General features: G+C 35.8%; 2 protein-coding genes and 1 pseudogene across 2 annotated transcripts; all 3 read left to right on the forward strand.

Annotated features, from left to right (window-relative positions):
• Positions 1–4,934: 4,934 nt before the first annotated feature.
• LOC143621091 (ethylene-responsive transcription factor 12 pseudogene) lies at positions 4,935–5,511 on the forward strand (annotated as a pseudogene).
• A 2,528-nt stretch (positions 5,512–8,039) lies between these two features.
• LOC143621169 (uncharacterized) lies at positions 8,040–13,658 on the forward strand. Its single transcript, XM_077092677.1, has 4 exons — positions 8,040–8,348; positions 11,184–11,664; positions 11,780–12,965; positions 13,046–13,658. Exons 1-4 carry the CDS (start codon positions 8,081–8,083, stop codon positions 13,073–13,075), a joined length of 1,965 nt encoding a protein of 654 aa, XP_076948792.1. The 5' UTR covers positions 8,040–8,080; the 3' UTR covers positions 13,076–13,658.
• Positions 13,659–20,589: 6,931 nt separating this feature from the next.
• Positions 20,590–23,437, forward strand: LOC143621170 (dormancy-associated protein homolog 1-like). The gene is made up of 3 exons (XM_077092678.1): positions 20,590–20,749; positions 21,729–21,927; positions 23,184–23,437. Exons 1-3 carry the CDS (start codon positions 20,668–20,670, stop codon positions 23,218–23,220), a joined length of 318 nt encoding a protein of 105 aa, XP_076948793.1. The 5' UTR covers positions 20,590–20,667; the 3' UTR covers positions 23,221–23,437.
• The last annotated feature ends 175 nt before the right edge of the window (positions 23,438–23,612 follow it).

Here is a 23,612-nt window from a genome sequence, read left to right on the forward strand (position 1 = left end):
AACCGATGCTATGATTACGTCATTTTGTCCCTATCTACATGAAATAACACGGTAGAATATGATACAATTTACTATTGACATGAACCGGTAATTAAAAGGGAAAATAAGACATTTTACTAGTTGAACGGTTAGTATGACTGATTAAACCACGTCCATGTAGGTCCATAACATTATTAGTTGGTGGTTATTTACCTATATAGACATTTATGTCATTAATGAGTGGTGATGTATGATAATCTTCGTGTAGGTATAAAGTAAACAAAAAAACGCATTCACCAATTGACCATGTGTTATTACAACTAAAATGTAAAAGGTGCTTCAAAGGTTGAAAAAATTTAGCTAACTGGTGTGAACATGGTCACGAGGTACCCGCTCACGCTTAAGCGGAGTAGTGTTCCAATTGATCATATGCGGTAATTATGATCACTTATAACTATGAGTAGTGACACTGAGTCTTCCAACTAATACAACTAATAAAGCAAAACTGCTATAAAAACTACAATCGTTTATATAAAGAAATTCATTTGGTCACTAAACAAACAAATTTAACCCTCCAGTTTTACATAAAATAACATCCAATTCTAGCATAACACTTTTTAATCTTAAGGTGCAACATAGACCATTGCAAACTCACAATAAACACACTCAACTGTAACAACATACACAATCTAACACATCAAATCAAAACTCATGTTTGTAAGATGCACAAACACGTACAAACCAAATAGACTTCCTAATAACAACATAATATATTGATAGTCTTTGTCACTAGACTATGTATTGTGGCTTAACAAGAAAGTGTTAAACCGTCACGTCACCGTCACATAAGAAGCACAACTTCAACTTCTTTCTTTTTTTTGAACGGCAGTGTGTTTTAACTAATTCAACCGTTAAATAACATGTGGTGGGTTATTAACTTTTAACTATCTAGTTATGGATGGAAACAAAGGAAAAAATATAAAGGTTTGATTGGTTGTAAATTTGATGATCCCACGCTCCTTGTTTCACACTTGTTACTATGTTAACACACCAACCGTAAGACTAGACCCTTAACGCTGAGACACGTAGCGTTAGTAAATGCGTTATTCAAAAAGCTCGCAGCTCGAAGTTCAAGCTTGAATAAAAGTAGCTAAAAGAACTTGATTTGAAGCTGTCTGAGCTCTTGACTTTTGTTTGTAACCGAGTTGAACTCGATGACTTGATTTGTTGACTCGATCTTATGCTCGTTTGACTTCATAATCGAGCTCAAACTCACCTTGTCTCGACTCCTGAACTGCCCTATCGACACGGTTTAAATATACGCATACATGCACAATACTAAGGCTATGTGTAGCGGAAGGGCTACAAAATGAGGCGTTTTGCATCATGTGGCGCCCGATCAGCAATATATATATATATATATATATATATTTCACACACACATAATAATAATAATAAAAAATAATAAAAATAAAAGAAACACACATACAGGCGAGTAATATTCATCCCCCTTCTCGCCCCAAAAATCAAAGGGGGGGGGGAGGAGAGGCGGTGTTCACGGTCTACTTCGCCCTACTTCACCCTATTTCTCGCCCACCCGCTACACATGGTATATTGGTCTGATGTAATATCAAATTGTACGAATATAATAAGTTGGGTTGGTTGGTTGTGTGGTTAGTGTTGGTTTTGTTAGGTTAAGTTGAATGTTTGTCCGAATTGAATTAAAAGTGGGTTGGATACGTAAGCTAACGAGTGGAGTAAAGAGTGCGTGTAGAAAAAGTCATGTGACGCTTCGTTGATAAGTCCTATCAGGCGGCGGCTGCCTCCGCAAGGGGTGGTCCCCCCACTCACCTACTTTTTAATAATAATAATAATAATAATAATAATGTTACCATTCACTAAAAGCTTATAAAATCTTCTGTCACAATACCCGACAGATATCTAGATTTTATTTATATTTAATATTAAGTGTGTGCATCAACAAGAAGAAAAAAATAGGTTGGGAATCGAAATAACCAAATTGAAATAAGGGAACCATAACCCAATTATTGCATAGTAGCACGAGGTTTGAGTTATATAATATAGACTTTGATCTCTTACATTTTTTTTTGAGAGATATTGACAATAAAATATTTGAGCTAGACTTGTACAAAGTTATCAGTTTAAATTCTGAGTTTATCCGGGTTTCAGTTATTTTCGTGTGTTACGTTAGTGAGTTCTGCTCTTATGATGACACAACGACTGTTAAGTGGCAGACGATGATATAATTTTTCTGGGAAACGCATAAGCCAAACAATGAAGCCAGCGTCCGTTCGATTAAGACAACATAGTCCGCCGAGATTGGGTAACGAGACTCTCAAAATGGCCGAACATATAAGAAAGTTATCGTTCTGAAAAAAGAAATAAATAACATAACCAAAATAAAACTGATGGTTTGATTTTATGTTTTTCAAAAATCAAGCTTTTATTTCGGCTTTGTTTTGCGTGTAACTAATACAAAAAAAATTCGAACCAGACTTAATAGGATATTTTCTTTTAATTTTAAGAAATTTATAATAGTTAAATATTTAGTTTAACCTAATATATTATCCCCAAACATATAATTATTAATTAATAGTTGACTAGCAAATAAATTTAGGCCAAGCTTCATTTTCTCTGGGTAACGTCTTTTCTTTCCAATACAAAACCGAAAAACCAATTATGAATGATTTTCAAAGACTCAAAGACCATCAATTTAATTTTTTATTCGGTTTTAACTTAAAACATACCGATACAGACTGATCCATACATCAGTAAACTAAATTTCAACAGTAAATGTAATTTCAAAGTGACGTAAAGAACATCTTTATCTAATGTTTTTAATTACTTAATTTCTGACACCCTTTGTTATACCCATAAACATTGATTTCATTGATTTTTGCATAATACTATAATTATTTGTAAACTCATATTGTTTGAATTTTAAAGATGTACTTGACTGACGTTGGCAATGAAACAAAGTCCGGAGACACTGATGGAGCTTGTCTTTGACCAGTGTTACATTTTGAAGCTACCCTTTTCCTGTGACGGGTGAAACTTGTAAGTGTGAAACAGGTAAAAAAATGTTTTCATTATTATATTTAATAATAGCTCATTCATGATGCAATATATAATTTATTAGATATTAGATATTTGTTATAAATATATGATATTGGGTTCTAAACGTCTAAATAAATTAACTTGTTTTACAAGATTCATGAAGGTTTTCATACATTTCTTTTTTTAAAACATGTCAATTATCATGTTAAGGATTATGTATTTGTGTGTTAATTAAAACATTAATGAACTATTGATAATTTTTGTTTTAATACACATGTATTATTATCGTGTCAAGTTAACTTGTTTATAAATAAGTCTGTGTCTAGCACCACAAGTAATCGTATATTGTCGTGTCTGACATGTCATGCCAGTTCAACCTTTGAAACAACGAATCACTAGTTTCTTGTGTATATTTCTTATACCATCTTAAAGCATATAATTTAAAAGAAAAAGTTGATCGTCTGATCAAATTTTGTGTTACCATTACTCCGTATATTCATTTCTTATAATTTTATGGGTAAAAGAAAAAGAAATTATAATAAAAACATAAACCGCATCGTAGAAACATTTTGTTTACCGTCTACCAAACTAGTTGAACACAATAAGTAATATTCTTACCTTTGAACCTAGTGTCCTAATCTATAATACGTACATACCACATATATCTTTATGTTATAGTGTTTTAGAATTAGTTTTAACTTTTAAGTGTTGGTGGTTTTTCTTAAATTATATGGTATATGAAATACAACACGAATGTACTTGCTACTTAGTATAGAAGCTAAAGCTACAAAAATAGGTTTTGGGAAGGACTTCATCGTACCAAGATACCACAAACTCTATGTGTATAAACTATAAACTCAGGTTAGGAAGAATGCAAAATGATAGTTGAGGTACTAAATTGCCCTTTTGAGTGGCACATGAGAATACTTAACATAAAGGTACTAAAATTGTTGGACCCAATAAATAATAGTTTTTACCTAAGGTCCCAATCACCAATATAATATGTACATAACGCATAGACGTATAGGTAATCAATTACTTTGTTTTGTAGTAAAATCTATGGTGTTTTGGTGTGCTAACAATTTATTGGGATATTATGATTTTGACCAAACACTAATCCCTTGAGTTAACCAACCCAAATCCATCACAAACAATTTATAAAGTGTCTAAATATCATGTCACATGTCATGTTAATATTACTATTTACTAATATATATAAAAGAAAACTTTGGCGTCGTAAGTGTTTGATTGTATTACTTGGCGACACCTTAATGGTCACTCTAACTTTTTTATTGTTTATGTTTTTGTTTTTTAGTTCTGGTAACATAACAAAATTAACGTAAATCGATCGAATGCCAATTTGTTTTTTTGGTTTTATTCCGGTATCGTAACAAACGTGACGGTTGTCGACCGAATTCGCGTAGACTCACCATATATTGTTTTAGTTCCAGGACTGCAACGAACGTAACGAAAACGACCAAATGCCAATTTTTTTATTTAGTATTAATTATCGTAACAAACACGGCGGAGACCAACCGAATTTGCGTAAACTCGTCACCTCAACGCCCAAGATTGACAACGTTCATGACCAATTTATGAGTCAACCTCAACTTTTATACTTTTTTTTGTTTTAGTTCCGATATATAAAACACGTAAGCGAAACCGAATAAATTCGCGTTGACTTGCTATCTCAACGCCCGAGGCCGAAAATATTTGAGTTTTACTAACGTCCGGATTTTACCAACATGTCCGGCGCAACGCACCGGGTGACACACTGGTTATTATACATTCATACATTTATTAATCTTATTACTCAATGATACTCACCAACCCACCCACCATTTTACCACCTATATATTAACCACCCTTCTCCTTCACACCACCCTCCAACTCTCACTCTAAAACCCTCCTTAACTCATCTTTCATCCTTCATGTCAACACCATCCCACTCACACTACCGAGGCGTACGAAAGCGCCCATGGGGCCGTTACGCCGCCGAGATCCGCGACCCATGGAAAAAAACCCGAGTCTGGCTAGGCACATTCGACACACCTGAGGAAGCCGCATTGGCCTACGACGGCGCCGCACGGTCGCTCAGGGGTCCAAAGGCAAAGACGAACTTCCCAACACCTCCACCGTCCCCGCCGTCTTTGACTTTGGACCTGAACTACCTTCCACCACACCTCCACCAGCACCACCACCACCAACATATTAGGTGGATGGCCCCACCACCCACCAGACATGTTTTGGTTCACCACACTGGTGTGGTGAACAACGGTGGGGGTCCCGGTGGGAGGGTGGTGGAAGAAGGGGGCTTGGATGGGACCACGGTGGGGTTTTTTGGGATTGTGAGACGTGGGTTGGGTATAGATTTGAATGAGCCTCCTCCGTTGTGGCTTTGAGATTTGCGGTTTTGAATCGGTGAAAAGTAGAGCAGAAGTAACATTTGTCGTTTAGAAAAAAAAAGTTGTGAGATGCAATGTAGGTCTTTATTGTTTTATTTTATTTTTATATTTTGTTTTTAGTGTATGAAACATGAAAATCTTTGTTAATATGAAATCCTATTGGTATTTTTATGCATAGGTGCAATTTTTGGGTGCATTTAATATATGCATTGTCATTACTTATTACTCATTAGAAGTAACATTGTCATTAACATAAAAAAATGGATGTGAGATGCAATGTAGCCCTTTTATTATTATTATTATTATTATTATTATATTTTTATTTTTATTTTTATTTTTATTTTTATTTTGCTTTTAGTGTATGAGACATGAAGCTCTATGTTAATGAGATTTAATTGGTATTTTTATGCGCAGGTGCATTTTTGGGATACGTTTAATATTTGCATTGCAAGTGTATATGGTTATTATTATAGGTTGTAAAGTGTAGTTATATTTTATGTTATTTGGTTCTTTACATCAAAACATGTTTTTAAAAAGTCAACAAATGAACTTGTCTGTTGACCAGTTTCATTTGATTTAATGTTTTCAAAGTGGAAGCAATAATTAAACGGTTTGAAAATGGGGTGCATATTTTATATTTTATAATTTTATGTATACATGTTTGTGTAGATATTTTATAGCTATCTTAAAACCAAATATAAAACTGCATTTATCTTGTGAACCAAATATATAAAGATTTTGGAGGTGCCAATAGTTCTTAAATTATGATTAAGTTAATAAGGGTCAGGTAAATTATTTTTTGGAATTAACAGAGGCCCATTTATACACAAAAAACTAGAACCGAGTTAATAAGTTAACTTACAAATTAAAAAATCTAGAAATTGTTTTGTTAAATAAAAACAGTTTAGATTTTATTAGAAAGCCCAAACAACCCTTTATAACTAATAAGCCCAGTCTAAATTAGGCCCACTTATAACTTCAAGTCAAATTGACCACATGTGTTACAAGTTACAACATTACACAAGGCAAGCAATATTAATGGATCATTTAGTATTCACATAGGGCGTTTTTTTAAGCGTTGGTGTTTAAATTTCTTTATCAACTAATTCAATCTTATTCTTGTTTAAAACACCATTTATTTTGAAGAAAATATTCGTCAAATAAGATTATATTTGCTAAATAACGAATTTATATGACTCACCAAAACAAAATCACATGACATAACTCATGTCTGTTTTACCTTGCTTATGAAACCATAACTCATTTTCATCTCTTATGTTCTATCATGTCTGATAATAAGTTGGTTTATATAAACTCACCATAAGTTGCTAGCCAATACATTTCAAAATTTTAATTATAATTCAATTAGGAAACACAACCAACTATGACCTACTTTTCAATATTAGTTTCTCAAGTTCACAAACTTGTGACTTGGAGTCAATCCAACTATAAATAAACCCATGGGAAATCAACAAAATCGAACAAACCAGTGCGAAAGCTGACCCATATGATACTCATAAACAAACTGAACAATTTATTACCTAACTATTGTCTCGATACTTTGTAGTTGTTTTATTTATTTTTCTTCTTATAAGCAGGGTTGTAATTGAGCCAAGTCAATCCAAACCACGACGAGCTAGTCTCGAACTTAAACAAGCTAGATCGAGCTCGGCTCCTTTAAAATTTTTTTAAATACAATAAGACAAGGGATGTTATACACAAACACCACCTCCAAGGTGTCTATACATGTTTATACGACTCGTATAGTGTTGTGATTGACAAGTGTACATAAGGAACAAAAAAAACAATTATTTTTCCAGCCTATACGAGTTCTATACTGGTCGCATAGATTTATACGGGGCACCGGAAATAGAACACAAAGACACAAGCTGACATAATTCAGATCTTATACGACTCATATAAGCCTCAAGCAGTGTCTGGATAACCAAGGCAGTGTTTGCACGTGACCTTATAAGATAATAGTAATCAAAATAAATGCACATTAAAACATATTTATTTAGCTGAAAACCTTTATATAACAAACATAGAAGAAACATGTTTAAGGGAATTTAGTTACAAATTCAATCACAATAAAAAAAGATACCTTTTATAAGCAGGGTTGTAGTCCAGCCGAACCACGCCGAGGAGGCACCATAAACAAAACACAGAGACATGCCGGCATAAACTAACACAATTTAGGTTTTATACAACTCCTATAGGTCTCATGCGGTGTCTGGATTAGGGATGAGCTCGGTACTGAAAATATCGATCATGAAAATTGTAAATTCTTGATACCGGTACCGAAATATTCGGTTCGGTACCGGGATAGTAACGGTACCGAAGGTAAAGTACCGATCCCAAAACTCAAAACTTGATACCAACAGTACCAAATCGGTACCGAAATTGCTCATCTATCGGTACCGATTTTGCAAATCCCGCTCGTGTTTGCATAACGCAAGCTTAAGAAATAATAAATCGAAATAAACGCATTTATCTGAAAACCTATATATTTAACAAACACAGAAACAAACTGATTTGGGGGAATTTATTAGTTACAATTACACATTCAATCTCAAATCAAACCCTCTCAACCACCACCACAACGGCCACCGCTTCCAATGCCTAGCTCCGCCGCAGCTTCTCCACCGGCCGGCAACCGATCGGCAACGGCATCGGACTCTGAGGAATACGAGTACGAAGAAATCGAGGTGGAAGAGGAGATAGAAGTCGAAGAAGAAGTATCCGAAGAAGAAGAAGAAGAGTATGAAGAAGTGGAAGTAGAGGTAGAAGAAGAGGTAGAGGAAGAAGAAGAAGTAGAAGAAGATGATGATGAACAACACGAGCCGGATGTGCCGCTGTCAATCGAAAACCTAGAAAATGTAAAAGGTGAGCATCTGACCTAATCTGTTATGTTATATTATTTGATTGAGCTATGGTATTGGATATGGATTATGTTTTGTGAATAATGCATGTTAATGTGTGTTTAGTTTATGTGATTAGAGCATTTTAGGTTTATGACATGGTAATTGATGATGCTGAATGCTCATTTGTTTATGAATTAGGGCATGTGTAGTTGTAAGTTTGTTATAGTCAACTGACAAATCAGGAAATGCTGCAAACTAGAAAAATTTGAAAATAATATCATAGGTATCAAATGCGATAGGCTCACTCAAGGCGCAAAGGCTTCGCCTGGGGCCTAGGCGCAAGGCGCTAAAACAACGAGTGCTTGACAAAAAAAAGCGCATTTGAATAATATATGAAAAAGAATACTATTCTTCAAATAAAAAAAAACAAAAGCTATTATATAACATTTAAATTATAATATAGTACCAAAAGTTCTAAACTGGTCATGATTGAAATGTAATTTCGAAACTTTAATAACAAAATGTTCTCATGTTCCTGTCGTAGATAATGCTGGCTTTTATGTTCTCATGTTCCTGTCGTAGATAATGCCGAAGTGCTCGCCTAGGAAGTAGAAGCGCATTTATTGAGCATCGCCTGGGAACTAGAAGCACATTTATTGAGCCTCGCTTGAAAATTGGGCATAGGCGCAAGAAGCGAGGGGTTTTAATAGCTATGAAAAAAATATGAAAAAATTGATAATAGTGCCAAGTGTGTAACAAGTTTAAAAGATCTTAAAAGTTCTATGAAAAAAAGTAAAATGTTGATTTTGTTAGACAATATGTATCATATTTTTGATGTACCAGATTTGGCATCAAGAAATTCAAGTGTAGCTCTTTTCTTTTTTGGATTTGCAATAATATTGTGGTCTAGAGTTTTTATGTTATTTGAATGTTCAATTGAGCTTATATTATGTCTATATGTTGGAATGTTGTTGGCTAATGAACTTAGTGTTCTTTTTTAACTGTCTTAGTGGTCAGGATTACTAGAACCTGCAGAATGTATGAAGCTAAGTGGCCCTAGATATGTAGGTTTTTCATGGAATTCTTTTATTGGTCATAAGTGGCTCTAGAATCAGGTATGAAGCTAAGTGACTGTTAGTTTATTTGGTGGGCTTGTATCTATTTCAAGTGAAGCAATTACAAACGATGGAAAGGCTTTAATATATCTGTAGTTGTGACTAATAGGCCATCATTTTTTCTTATCTTATTTTTCATTAGATAGTGGAAGAAATGCAAGTGTCAAAATCTAGGAGATTGGATGCATAATGCTGATTTCACAGTCATCTGTGAAAATATGGTGTAGCTTTCTGATTTGGCATGAACTGCACACAAGGAAAACATAGTGTATTATATAGAATCAAATTTCCAATTGAGAGAGATGAGTAAATGTATAACCCCTAATAAGTAACACAGACAATGTAAAGAAGTTATAAAGGGTTCTTTTCAAGGGAACTTTGTAAAGAAACAAAGAAACAGTTATCAATCATGTGCATACTATAAACCCAATCTGCTTTAATGCTCAAAGAAGAAAACTGAAGGAAATAAAAGAAAGAAGCAAAACACAATGCTTTATAAACATGATTATACTGTTCAACAGAAGTAATGGCTCAACTGGATCGTGGCTATACAGTCACTTATCTCTTAATCAAAACAACCAGATATGTGTTGTTGTGTCTAAAATTATGCCTAGCTACGTACAACTGTACAAGTATAAGAAATTCTACAAAACCTGACTTAGCTAGAAGTAGCTGAAGTAACCAGCAAAACATTAAATGACACAAATATACTACAGGGTTTAAGGGGGAAACCATCAATTCAAAATAAACGATGTTAAAAATCGATGAATGAGAACACGTAACTAATAGTTATGAAATTGTACAATTATTTGGCATCAGTAAATGATGGGATTTAATTTGATAAAGCTACAAAATACCTAAATGAATTCATACAAAACCTGACATCATTGAAAACTTGGGTTACGTCCTTGTATGCAACAAAGTTACTAAACAAACAACAGAAACAAACGTACCCAGTAAATCCCACTCTTAGCAAGCTGTAAACGCACAAGCGAGCGCCACACGTAGATGCAAGACGAGGAGCTCTTATAACTTTGGCGAGGAGAGGCAAGATTCAGTTTTTCAGATTTTCGTTTTAACCATTTGGTTGGTGATAACCAACATTGAATCTTGCTTAATTTTTGTTTGAATTTTTTTTTTTTTAACTTTTGGTATTTATTTGATGATTTGAATTACCAATTCTATATATATACAGGCTGATATGTAGCTAGTTTATGCTTTTTAATGAGTTGTTTTAACAGACGAGATTAAACAGTGTGTGATTTTACTGGTATCTGAATTTCTTTGACTAAGTTGAATTAAATGAAGTGCAACTTTTGACAATGCTAAGAAATCAGGTGGTGTACACATGTGCCGACATCAAGACATAGGAATTAAGAACTGTGTCCTGTGCTATTTTAGATACAAATTAAGCAAGTGTGTAGGCTGTAGACATTGATGGATATTCTGTGGAAGTCATTAAAAGTTCCATTGGTGTTGAATTGTAAGTTTTATAGGATGACAACTAGATCTGTTTAGGCTGGGAGCATACGGCAAGATGCAGTGACGCACCGATGCAACTTATGTCATGGGCTTTACTTTGTAACTATAATAAGTATTAATATTAATGTTCCTTTTATGCATGTCTTAGATATGCTGTTTTATTAGGCTTAACTTTATTATTAGGAATTAGGAATGTTGGTCGGGATCACGAACTTGGAATCCGATTGCTGATAATAGACATATACTATGGACCCTTGCAGGAAAAGAAAAAATCACATCTGATGATGAGGAAGATGATGAGAAAGCTTCTCAATGCCATGGTGGAATCGTAACCGCTGAGACCACCAATCCTATTAACGAACCCAGTAAACAAGTCACAGTTGGAGAATCTGTTCGGAAAGAAAAAATCACATCTGATGAAGAGCAAGACGATGAGAAAGCTTCTCAATGCGATGATGGAATCACAACTGCTGAGACCACGGATCCTATTAACGAATCCAGTAAACAAGTCACAGTTGGAGAATCAGTTTGGAAGGAAAAAATCACATCTGATGATGAGAAAGCTTCTCAATGTGATGGCGGAATCATAACTGCTGAGACCACTAATCCTATTAACGAACCCAGTAAACAAGTGACGTTTGGAGAATCAGTTGATGAATCTGTCAAAGTTCCAGTTTCTGAGGAACAAACTACACAGTTGAACACAAAGGACGTGAATGCTGCTGATCTAAAGGAGCCCAGGTGCACTCGTGTTTTGATACTTGAAAATCTTGACTATCAGTCAACAAATATGTTGACTTTTTAGTGCCTTTAGTTTGTCTAGAAACAGATACTAATATCTTTTAGGTTTTCTCAGATTGGAAGCTGATGTTTCCATGATAAAACCTCAAAGCTCGTCACTTGCGGTGGAAGTTAAGGAAGTTAACAAAGCAAACAAACCACCGGTTCCTCTTTGTGATTTCTTTGCAAAAGGCTGGTGCATTAAGGGGACTTACTGTAAATTTCGTCATGTAAAAGAGTCACCTGTAAATGTCGTTGACCTACGAAACGGGCATCAGAAAAGTCAAACTCAGGATGTAGGCACAGGAAGAGCTGATCTGGCAACTTCTGCAGCTGCACCAACTCTCATAGCCTGTTCATCTGTGTCGCAGAAAGCTAAGGCTGTAGGCCCTGAAGCCTATTGGGGTTCTGTTGCACCAAAAATGGAAGAATTAGGTGGTAAAGGATACCACTTTGGGCTTCATAATCACAATCATAACTCAACTTATCACGGGCCTGTTTGGCCCAAGACTTCAACTGTTTTCAGCTCACCATCTTGGAAGTCTGATTCAAAGTTTTCTAGTTATGATTGGGAGCTATCAAAGCCTTTTAGGTCAACGTTTCTTTTGTCTCAAGGAATATATCCTCAAGATATCCAGTATGATCCATTTCGTGATAGTATCGAGCAACCGATAAAAGTTGATGAGAAGTTAGCCAAATTATCATCTTCAAATCGCGTGCCATCAGTTTCCGGTACGCATTCACCTTTACAAGAGAAACTAAAAACAGAGTATGGATCTGACAGATTCTCAGTTGGCAGACACGTAAATGACAATGAGAATGCTAATGATACTGATATGGATATGGATAGTAACGAAGTTGCTGATCCAAAACCGGAAAATTCAAAAAATGATAGTAGAGCGAAAAAACATACTGGGGATATAATACAAGCAAGTGAAGTACATGCTAGTGGTTACTCTTCTCTTGGTAGGCCCAAAAGAGAAGTTAATAATTATAAACTAGAATTTGACGCAGAAGGAGATATGAATAGAGAATCTAAATCCCTTAGACACTTTCGAGCTGCTTTGATAGAATTTGTGAAAGAATTAGTGAGACCGAAATGGCGTGATGGTAAATTGAGCAAAGATGCTCATAAACTGGTGGTTAAAAAGGCTGTTGATAAGGTTCTCGCCAGTTTACCACCAGAGCAGGTTCCACTCATCCAAGAATCTATTGATGCCTATCTCACCTCATCACAACCGAAAATTGTGAAACTTGTTGAGGTGCGTTTTCTCACTATCTGTGACCCTAGGGCGTATAAAAATATTAGATAATATTGACAGTTAGGTAATTTTGATTGCAGGGATATGTTGATAAGTATGGAAAAGTATGACATCCTTGTGAGATAACAAGAATCATTGTAAGAAGCCGTGAGTTTCTATGGAAATCTTCCTTTTTAGGTCTTATGGAGAACATGATGGTTTTAAACTTTCGAATGTGGCTTATGTGTATTTGATGTCATAGACCTGATGAATATATGTTGGTAATTTTAGCTAATAAAATGCTGGTTTAGTTTAGATGGATTTGGAATGTGGATCCTCAAACGATTGTATTTAGTATGAATGATAAAAAATACTATTTGGTACACAATCGACATTCGACATACAAACTATCCCTGGTTTATCTTGGTATCAGAGTCAAGTTAACTTTAGCCGCCACCCACAACCACCATAACAGAGAGACTAGCTGACGCCCACAACAACTGCAACAGGAAACTGCATCCGCACAACAAGCCGTATCATGCCACAGAGAGACGAGCATTTTGTTCTCACCTAGTTGGCAAACCTACGACCAAAACATCGTCGACCTCTGCAATCTCACGCGCAACGGAAGTACTTGGCGGAGTATCATATCATGGCCGAACTTATTTTTTTGACGGCACTTTTGTCGTTAGAACCTACACTATTCTTCTAGTTGGCGCAAGTTGACCGAAACCAACATGTTTCAGGTGAATCGCCTAGAGGAACAAAAAATAAAAATCAAAAAACATTTAAACCTTTTTTTAATACCATGGCTTAAAATGCCGCATTTACATCAAGTAAGAAAACCGCCCATAGTGCTCACAAGTTTGCGTTTATCCTATTCCCTATCAAGTATCAACCATGGTTACCGAAAGGCTATCCAACTCCTTGATGCCTTAAACTTATTTGAATACATGGATGGAGCGATACCCCCTACACCTAACACCGTATAACCCTAATTATCCACACCGGATTTCCAATGCTCTACGTGGTCGTATGTTGATAAATTCTTATCATTTTAGAAACTTCTTTCCAACATGGTCGTGTACTTGTCCTTGTTGGACGGGCCTATGCACCTCACACCTCTTCCATAGTATACACCCTAAAGAGAGAACTACTCAAAATTTAGATGAAAGGTGACAAAACCCCAACTGCTTACCTTAGTTGCGCTCAAGAGTATGCATATGCCCTTGCCAACATTGGTGAACCGGTAAGAGATGATCTCGTTATGCTTGTCATATCGAACCTACGTGAAGAATACGGTGGTCTCTCTTCCTTGCATGCCAATTTCGTACTTCATTTAGTTACCACAACCACATGCTTCTACTGCGCTTATTAATCACGCCTTACCAACTATAGTGGTCACCAACAATCTTGAATCCACATCATCTCCAACTTCTCTATTATTTACACAACAGTCACAGTTTCTCGTTAACCCAATAACAACTGTCTCTATACCGTTGACATAGGAACTCTCGTGGCGAAGGTGGCTAATTTGGGCATGTGTCAATTCCAAACGCCGTTTAAGACACATGCTACCGGTGGGGTATCGGTAATGTTCCATCTCATTCCCAAATATGGAGCCTTCCATTATAGTGCTAGATCAACAAACAACTTTACACACAGTCGTTCTTCATCTGTTGCTACATGGCTTGCAGAAACGGGAGCAAACAATTATGTCACACTTGATTTAGCAAGTTTGGACAACTCTGAGGTGTATCTTGGTTAAGATATGCTTTATGTGAGTTTCATCAACACAATTTTTTTTTGTTTTCATAATATTCGCAAAATAGTTTTAATCGCCGTCAACCAACAAAATACGACGGCTAAAGGTTGCTGACGCTCTGTCAAGTGAGGCAACTGCAGTAGAGTGGTGATGACGGGTGGGGGCGTGCCTGGTGGTGAAAGGATGGCGAATTCTTAGGTTTGCAAATCGAAAATGGCTGGAGGTAATGATTGCAGATGTGAGATGAAAAGATGTACTGATTTCGAATAGGACATGAGCGATGAACAAAGAACGAGAATGCAACGACTATGGTTTGTATGATTGCATCAAGCGATATCGAGATACCATGTAAAAGTAATGGGCTACATCTTCAATGAATTGTATCATTAGAATTGAGGGAACCGGGAACCCTTGATATATAGGAAACCAAAGGCCTTAAATAAACCTATAACGGGCACATGGGCTAAGCATAACTAAAACCTAATCTATTTAACACTTTAGTTAACAAATCGGACGTCTTCTTCATCTTCAAAGCCTTCGTCGTCATGGTAGAATAACAGTTTAATATTAAACTTAAAAATGCTCAAGTTTGATTAATTTTCTAACTTGACCAATAAATCATTTCCACTCGGGATAATTCACATATGAGCAAAATGGCTTTGTCGAGCGTATGCATAGCCTTGTCGTTGAAATCGTCTCACTCTTCTTGCTGTATATGGTGTCCCTTTACGCTTCTAGAATTTTACATTTTATATTGCCGTTAACCCAGTTGACCGCATGTCATCTTGTACATCGACCAACAAGTCTTCTTTTTGGATTTCGGTTAACCTCACTTGTCTTTCTTGGCTACATTCTTCTACATCATGGCTATCGATACCTTGATTTATTTGCTAAGCGGCTTTACATTGCTTGCTAGGCTATCGCCAAACCACCCTAACCATCAACAACACTTGTCCTTACACTTCCCCAACATCACCCCATGGCACTTAACCCTCCTCCACCATAACCCCATCCCCTCTCCGCGAGATCAATAAACGAAAGAGAAGGAAATTAAGGAGAGAGAATAAAGTGAGGGATAGAAAAAGATACTATTTAATTTTGTGTTCTCGAGTTTGAAAAGGGATTTTACTCTATCAAAATCTGTCCATTTTGGAAGGAAAGTAAGAAGGGAAAGTAGTTGGGGGGTAATGGAATTGGGGGTGTGGGGGGGGGGGGGTGGGGGGATTGAAATAGAAGAAGGAATGGGTCAGGGGAATGAAATGGATCATTACCATTCTTTTGTCTTGTTTGGTTAACTTAAGGGAGTAGAATGAATTATTAGTGTGCTGTTTGGTAGCAAAACAGAAATGATAAAAAATACTCCTCTAAAAAATGTCAACAATGTCAACAAAAAGTTAAAAATTTCAATGATGAGGGTGGTGGTGGTCAAGCGATGACAGTGGTGTCGGTGGCGACAATGACGGTCAGAGGTGGTGACGTTGGTGGTCAAGTGGTGGTGGTTGTTAGGTGGTGTTGTCGGGAGAGTAGGGTGGAAGAGGAATGGAATGAAAAAAAAAAGAAAGGGGGATGGGAAGGAATGGTTTTGATGGAATGAGATTCCTTGTGTAATCGTTGATTCCATTCCACTATTTCACTGACCAATCAAACACTTCTTTTCTTCGTCTTTTATCTTGAATTCCTTTGGTTACTCTTCAAATAATATCTCCTACATTAGACTATTTAGGAAGATTGAATTCACATCTAGTTGAAACACCTCCCAACCTCTTTTTTCTGAATTGACAAGCTAAACATTTCTGCAGCTGCTTCTCTAGCATTGTATGACCTCTCGCAATATCAACTTTTGTTTTCATCATTCTTTCAAGATGACGGTGCCTGAGTGTCTTGTGCTAAATTTCTGTGTTAGTAGGAAAGCGTATGAACTTATTTTGGATCACAAGGAACACTTCTGCCTCTTATTCTAACCTGTTAATATTTCTTTTCTGGTTGGATCATACACTTGACAGCAAAAATCTTCAAAGTGTAAACTTTTTTTTCTCTAGTAGCTTTGTGCTGGACTTAATCTTGTTTGATTCACATATGATACAAGCAAAATGGGTCATGCTTAAAGTGCAAGGTAACGGTTAAGGGCCGGATTTGGTTCAAAGAGTTCAGGTGCAGTTTGGTCTTTTTGGTAATTAAGGTTGTTAATAAGTTCTGCTCAATTTTTGGCACATAGAGAACATCTGAGATTTTGATGGTCCATATTCCTTTGACTGGAATGTAATCCCCATTTCCCACTTTGTCTTTTTTGAATTTGGCGGGCTTCTACTCCTGAAAATAGATCCATGTCATTGCACATATGGTTCGTGCGACCACCATCAATGGGCCAACTTTCCGAAGAGACTGAAGTTGGATAACACGTGCAACAGCTGGTCTTGCATCTGGTGTTTCTGAGTATTGTTTATGCATATTACAGTTTCATGTCCAGCATTTATCTTGCATCTGGTGTGATTTGAACCGTGGGTGACCCATCTTATTACAGTGCTTACTAGTTACAATGCTGGCATCGCTTTTTTCGTAGCCTCGACTTTGCTTTGATTTTGATTGCATACAAAGTCTTCAATGGCAGTCATCTGAACTTTTCTGTCGGAGCTTTTTTTTTCTGCTTTCGTTCTTCTCGGTGATTGGCTGTCAGAGCACCTTCCATGACATGTTCATGTCTCTAAACGCACTTGGGATGACACAAAAGTTGCTCTATAAATAGCAGTTTTATGGATGTCAACCATAAATGTTCAACAAAAATACTGCCCTTCAATGCCTGAAGCAATGCATGAGCAAGGGATCCCACCGCATATATCAACGTGTAACATGGATAAAACTGTGAATATTTTGCCCTAAACTATTAACCAATGTGTGTAGAATCATGGTTTCAATCATGCAACTACGACCATTGGCAGTGTAGACAAATGAACTCGAAGTAGAATGTGTAGACAAATGAACTTGAAGTAGAATGTGAAAACCTTAGCATAATCTGTGTACGCAGACGATCTTTTAGTACTCTTAAACTAGTACCCTGTTTGAATTTAGATCAAAGTTGTCTTGAATTATAATAGAAGGATACAAAATATGTGAATAATTGAATAATATATCATTAAAACTACAGTTTTCTATTTACTGCCGTTTACCTTTAAAAATCTGGTTATGATGTTCATGGTAATAATGGATTGGCTGAAGAAGCTTATGAATATTGTAATAAAATATGATTTGTATATAATAAATAGTGGAAAAACTTGGTTGTTTTTTGCTTGCTGTCTTCCTTTGATTCAGAAACTTCTCTAGTTAGGAGGCTTTTGGATTTTGAACTATTTGTGGGCAAATATGCAGGTTAAATTCTTAGTTTATATCTTTATATGCTAATAATATTATCTTAACAGTTTTTCTTAAACCACCCCCAAGATTCATGATTTTTGAATGATAATTAATGCATAATCAACTGCTGCAATAACTGTCAGTTGCAGTCTTTCAGTTTCCGCATTGATTAGTTGTACCTTGTGTTATGTTCACAGTTTATGACTGCTGAGGAACCTTAAATTTGCATTCTTTTTTCTAATGGGAAATCATTGCACAGATTATCATCAAACGGAGATTGTGGAGTAACGAAGCTCAAAGTTGATGCAAATGCTGACATAGTTGGTCAACTGGAGAAGTTGACCGGGCCGGCCTTGGGATAAGATTACTGTTCTTGATTGAATATAAGGCCTGCAGAGGAGAGAGAATCACATGATATTGTATCTATTGCCTTTGATCACCATTCAGGTATGTAACTTACCATAAAATTTTTAACGGTGGAGCCCGTTTACTTAATGGGTCAATTCGGGGTTGGTTTTCTCTCTAAAAGATAACCAAAATGACATGTGGAACGGGTTGAAATTGTTCTATATTTAAAGTTTGATTTATTTTTCGGCTATGAAGTGTTTCAGGTCAGGCCAACCTGAACAATTAATTACCTGCTTTGATACATTACCCACGTGCATTTATTTAACAAAAGAGTAGTTACTAAGCTTTTTTTCATTATTAAATGTCTATTGAGTATAGACCAGAGATTTAGGGCTGTAAACGAACCGAACCGAACAAGGCCTTGTTCATGTTCGTTCGTTAAGCTTTCTATCGAACAAGTGAATGGTGCACGAACAACTAACTGAATGAAATTGCTTGTTCTTGTTCATTCATTAAAGAAATGAACTTGTCCGTGAACTGTTCACGAACACAAACAATGTTATTTGATTTGGGTAACCGAGAATGGTCATTCAGTGGTTCGGTCTGGCTACCAAGTTTGTGTTGGTAAATAATCATTAAAATGGATTAAAAACCTTTAATGAACAAACATAAACAAGCAAACATTAACAGATGTAAACGAACACGTTATCGAACGTTCACAAACACACTTGAACTGCCACTGTTCGTGTTCGTTCATTTAGTTAATCGAACGAAATCCTTGTTCATGCTCGTTCATTTTATTATACGAACGAACATTCAGCCGGGCGTTCAGTTTGTTTACAGCCCTAACCAGATTCATGAAGTTGTAACCCCTTTTTTTAAAAAAGAAAAGTTAGCTTATTTTTACTATAGGAATTAGGAAATAGTTTAGGGCTACTTTTATAAGTCTTAAAAACTGAGGTTGCAAAGATGAAAGTAGGCATATATTTAAGGGGTTGTATTGCAAATATGATGACACGTCATACGTGTAAAATAATGTGAAGATACTATTTTTGGGCCCACCTCTTTCTAGTCTCTATCCTTATCCATATTATTTTCTTGAATTCCACTCTCTTTTTCTTTACTTCCACACCCCTCATTATTCAGATTTGTTTTCTAAATTCATGTGAGCTAGTATTAAATAATTGTAGTTAGTAAATACTAGATAGACTTCTAGATGCATTCAAGTACGCGTCATCGGGTTGGTGGCCCAGTGGCAGAGACAAAATCTCTTAGAAGCGTTAAAGATCTTGGATTCAAGTTCCAAGGAGTAAATGAATCCGTCCTCCAAAAATAAAAAAAAGTTTAAAAGAACTTATGGAACTGGATGGGTCGGGTCGGTCGGGTCGGTTTATAAATTTGATTCTATAACTGATTTTCAATTGTGTTATTTTTTTAATCAATCAGTTTTGGTTATAAAAACGATGGTTTGATTAACAGTTTACTTCGGTCGCGAAAGAGCTTAAGCTTATTTCGGTTTTAGATCTATTTTTATCTTGAGAAGAATAAAGTATGGTCAATCATTTTAGTATACAAGGAACATAAGTGAAAACTAAGTTATTATTTATAAGAAAGATAACAAAATTTTGCTAGTGTATAACATATTATCTACAAAGGTAAAAGATATTAATGCTTGTTCCAGTATCGGTCCAGTTAATTCGGTTTTAACCATAAACTCATAAACTCGAAATACTTTTAAGTTTTGTACTAGAAGTCTAAACGGCTAAAATCGTCTCTGAGGTTTAGTCACATCAATTTCATCCATTTTTTTTCAATATGAACTCTTGAGATTTCAAGAGTCTTGTAATTTCTGTTCATTTTTTAACCCCGTCTGTTTTTTAACGTTAGTCGAGGCTAGTTGTTTAACATATTTAAGAGAAAATATGTCTGTTTAGAAAATGACTAAAATCTGGTGTAGCAGCTGACATGACACGTCTATAGAAAGTGGATATGCGATGAAGATGACGCCGGACCTGAGCCTGGTTAAACTTTAACCATAGTTAAAAAGATAACCAGAGATGACTAGAGGCTGCTGTGCCTGGAAATAGTAATTCTAAAAGTTAACCATAGTTTAAAAGATAACCATAGATGAGTCAAGAGGCAATAAGATATTTTAGCACTCACTAGCCTGTCTATATATTGTCACTGAAGTAGCTCAAACTTTCAATACACTTAATATTAATATTAATACAATATATACATACAAAGATCAAACAAATAGCCATGTGGGATGAAGTATTTGCCGGACCTGAGCCTGATCATGGCCTTGACAAGCTCAGGAGAGTCTCCACCATGACTGAAAAAGGTCCTTATTACTCCATGCACCTTCATTTATTACATATGTACATGGTTATAAAAATCGCGCCTAGGTGCCGAGTACTCAACGAGTAATTCTCGCCTAGGCCCGGTGAGCCATCCCAAGTACTCTCCGATTAAGGCCAAGTACTCCCAACTCCCGAGTCGGCCAACTAGGGTCAGCCTAGCGACTTTTGCAACCTTGCATATGTATCACATACATAAACGTCAGTCTATCATGTTAATCACCTTGATATATAAGTGTTAGGATCAAGTACATAAGGCTCTTAACGTAAAAATAACTATAGTAATTACGCTAACATTAAACAATACAATAATTATTATTACTCTACAGTTAAACTTGATTAATTATTATTACTTCCATTATTTGTATAGTATAATTACTCTAGCTATTTGTACGTTACTACGTTTAGTAGGTTAATTTTATTTATGTAGGTTAATTTTATTTATAACGGATCCCAGCCAGATATATAAAATACAAATCTTTAAAATTTAATCGGAGAAATAAAATCGATCGGTGCATAAAAGAGCAACCAAGCCGAGTTACACGCACCGGATCGATAAAAAGCTCAAAACAAGCTGAGCTTTTTTGAGCCTGGGCTCAAATAAAGCTCGTTTAGTTTAGTTATCGAGACGGAGCTCGATCCTTGTAGAAGCTTGTTTTGCAGCCTTGTGTATTTCTAAGCTTTACATTTTGTTTGGACTTTTATGTATTAATTTTACACCGCACAGCCGAACTTGAGCCAAGCTTTGGCTCGTAAGCTCGTTTAAGTTTTTTTTTCAGAATATATTAAAATAACTAATAAATAATAAAGAGCCGAGCCAAGCCAAGCTTGAAAAAACGACTCACGAGCAGAGCTCAAAACTTTTAAAAGAGAGCTCGAAACAAGTCGAAACGAGCCAGCTCGTTTACACCAATTGAAACAGTACAGATCTGAACTTTTGTTTGAAAATTTTTCGGCGTATAGGAGAAGGAAGCAGTAAGTTCCAGAAATCTCTATCGATGCCGAAGAGTCCAACGACGCCAGGAACTCCATCACCGACTGCGCGTAAGGAGAACGTGTGGAGGAGTGTGTTTCACCCTGGTAGTAACCTAGCTACCAAAGGAATTGGATCCAACTACTTTGACAAACCTAGCACTGTTGGATCTCCCACTGTTTATGACTGGTAATGATCTACCATACAACTTATAAATATTTCATTTATTTGATCTAATTATTAATGATTTACGTAGTCTTGGTGTGTGCATGGTTCAGTTTAGGTCGGCTTTAGGCTAAAAGCGAACCAAAAACGGAAACTTCGGTTTTTGAATTTTGAAACATTTAGTTTCGGTTATTCCATTTGAGCTTAAATTTTTTTTCCCCCAAGATGATGAATTTAGGCCTAAATCATTTTACATCATTTTATTATCTAATAACGATTGATTATTATACATTTGTGCTGAAATACTTAGGGGGTGTTTGAGATTCATCATCATCATCGTACTCAGTATATCCCACCAATAGCAAAGCTATGGTAGGGTCTGAGGAGGGTAAGATGTAGGCAGCCTTACCTCTATCCCATAGGGATAGAGAGGCTGCTTCCGGTGAGACCCCCGGCTCGATAGTAGTTTTGCATCAAGCCTTAGACATAAGGCACATAGCACTCAATCATCGGGACGCCGGCTGATCGGTGCATGTACCCTTATCTTTCAGCTATCAACGCCACTACATGATGCCTGATTAACCGTCCGTCACTTTTAACGTTATTTTCACGAGATTAGTAAAATAACGTCAAAATTAGTGCAATTTCAAAAATGCACTAATGTCAAAAATTATTAAAACACCACTAGTCAAGCTCTCATATAGTAGTAGTAAGTAATAACTCTTATCCATCCAACCACCTACAAGGCTTTATCAGATAACCATACACTTCCTTAAAACAAAAGCCAACTTAATTCAAACACACACAAGCAGACAATAACGCAGGCTCTACAGTGGAGAAACAAGGAGAGTCAAAATGTCAAAAATGTCCTTCCAAAAACACCTAAAAGCACCAAATTGGTAAAAGTAAAAAAACGATCTATAAATTTAGTTGGGTTCGGTTTTTATTAAGTTAAAACCAAATTAAAACCTTAAAACCAAATTAAAACCGAAACTGAACCGTAAGTTTGAATTTTATTGAAAAACATAATCCAAATTATTATACATTTGTGCTAAATACTTAAAAGTACATATTCATTATTTTTAAAAATTGCTAAAATTAAAAATGATATCTAATGTAAAACGAAAACTGAACCGTAAGTTCAGATTTTATATAAAAACATAAACACAAAACCAACGGTTTTTGTTTCTGTTTGTTTTTTTTTTTTTTCATTTTCATGCACTCCCAAAATCGTATAATAATATTAAAAGATATAATAATGAATCTTGATATTTATGCAGGCTCTACAGTGGAGAAACAAGGAGCAAGCATCGTTAAACAACTGCTAAAGTAACAAGCCGGTGATGTAAACATGCAACTACTATCTTGTTCTAGATCGCCACGCGTTATTGTCTGCTTGTGTGTGTTTGAATTAAGTTGGCTTTTGTTTTAAGGAAGTGTATGGTTATCTGATAAAGCCTTGTAGGTGGTTGGATGGATAAGAGTTATTACTTACTACTACTATATGAGAGCTTGACTAGTGGTGTTTTAATAATTTTTGTTTATATTAATATTATAATATATGATAATGGTAAAATCTTATTATTAATGTTATCTTTCGTTTGGAGATGATTACGATGTTACCTTGCAATTATGTGTTAATTTCAAACGACAAAAAGTAAATAGTAATATAGAGGTGACATACAAGGGACGTATCAAATATAAGATTA

This window comes from Bidens hawaiensis, unplaced genomic scaffold (genome assembly GCF_021521415.1).
Source record: "Bidens hawaiensis isolate Kalapana, Puna unplaced genomic scaffold, B.hawaiensis_p1.1 tig00002772_1, whole genome shotgun sequence".
Taxonomy (NCBI): Eukaryota; Viridiplantae; Streptophyta; class Magnoliopsida; order Asterales; family Asteraceae; genus Bidens; species Bidens hawaiensis.

Coding starts and splice junctions, on each gene's coding strand:
- LOC143621169 (XM_077092677.1), top strand. CDS start 8,081: ATGCCTAGCTCCGCCGCAGCTTCTCCACCGGCCGGCAACCGATCGGCA. Junction 11,665..11,779: donor GCTGATCTAAAGGAGCCCAG/GTGCACTCGTGT, acceptor AGGTTTTCTCAG/ATTGGAAGCTGATGTTTCCA. Junction 12,966..13,045: donor AAATTGTGAAACTTGTTGAG/GTGCGTTTTCTC, acceptor TTTTGATTGCAG/GGATATGTTGATAAGTATGG.
- LOC143621170 (XM_077092678.1), top strand. CDS start 20,668: ATGTGGGATGAAGTATTTGCCGGACCTGAGCCTGATCATGGCCTTGAC. Junction 20,750..21,728: donor CTCCACCATGACTGAAAAAG/GTCCTTATTACT, acceptor TTCGGCGTATAG/GAGAAGGAAGCAGTAAGTTC. Junction 21,928..23,183: donor TCTCCCACTGTTTATGACTG/GTAATGATCTAC, acceptor ATATTTATGCAG/GCTCTACAGTGGAGAAACAA.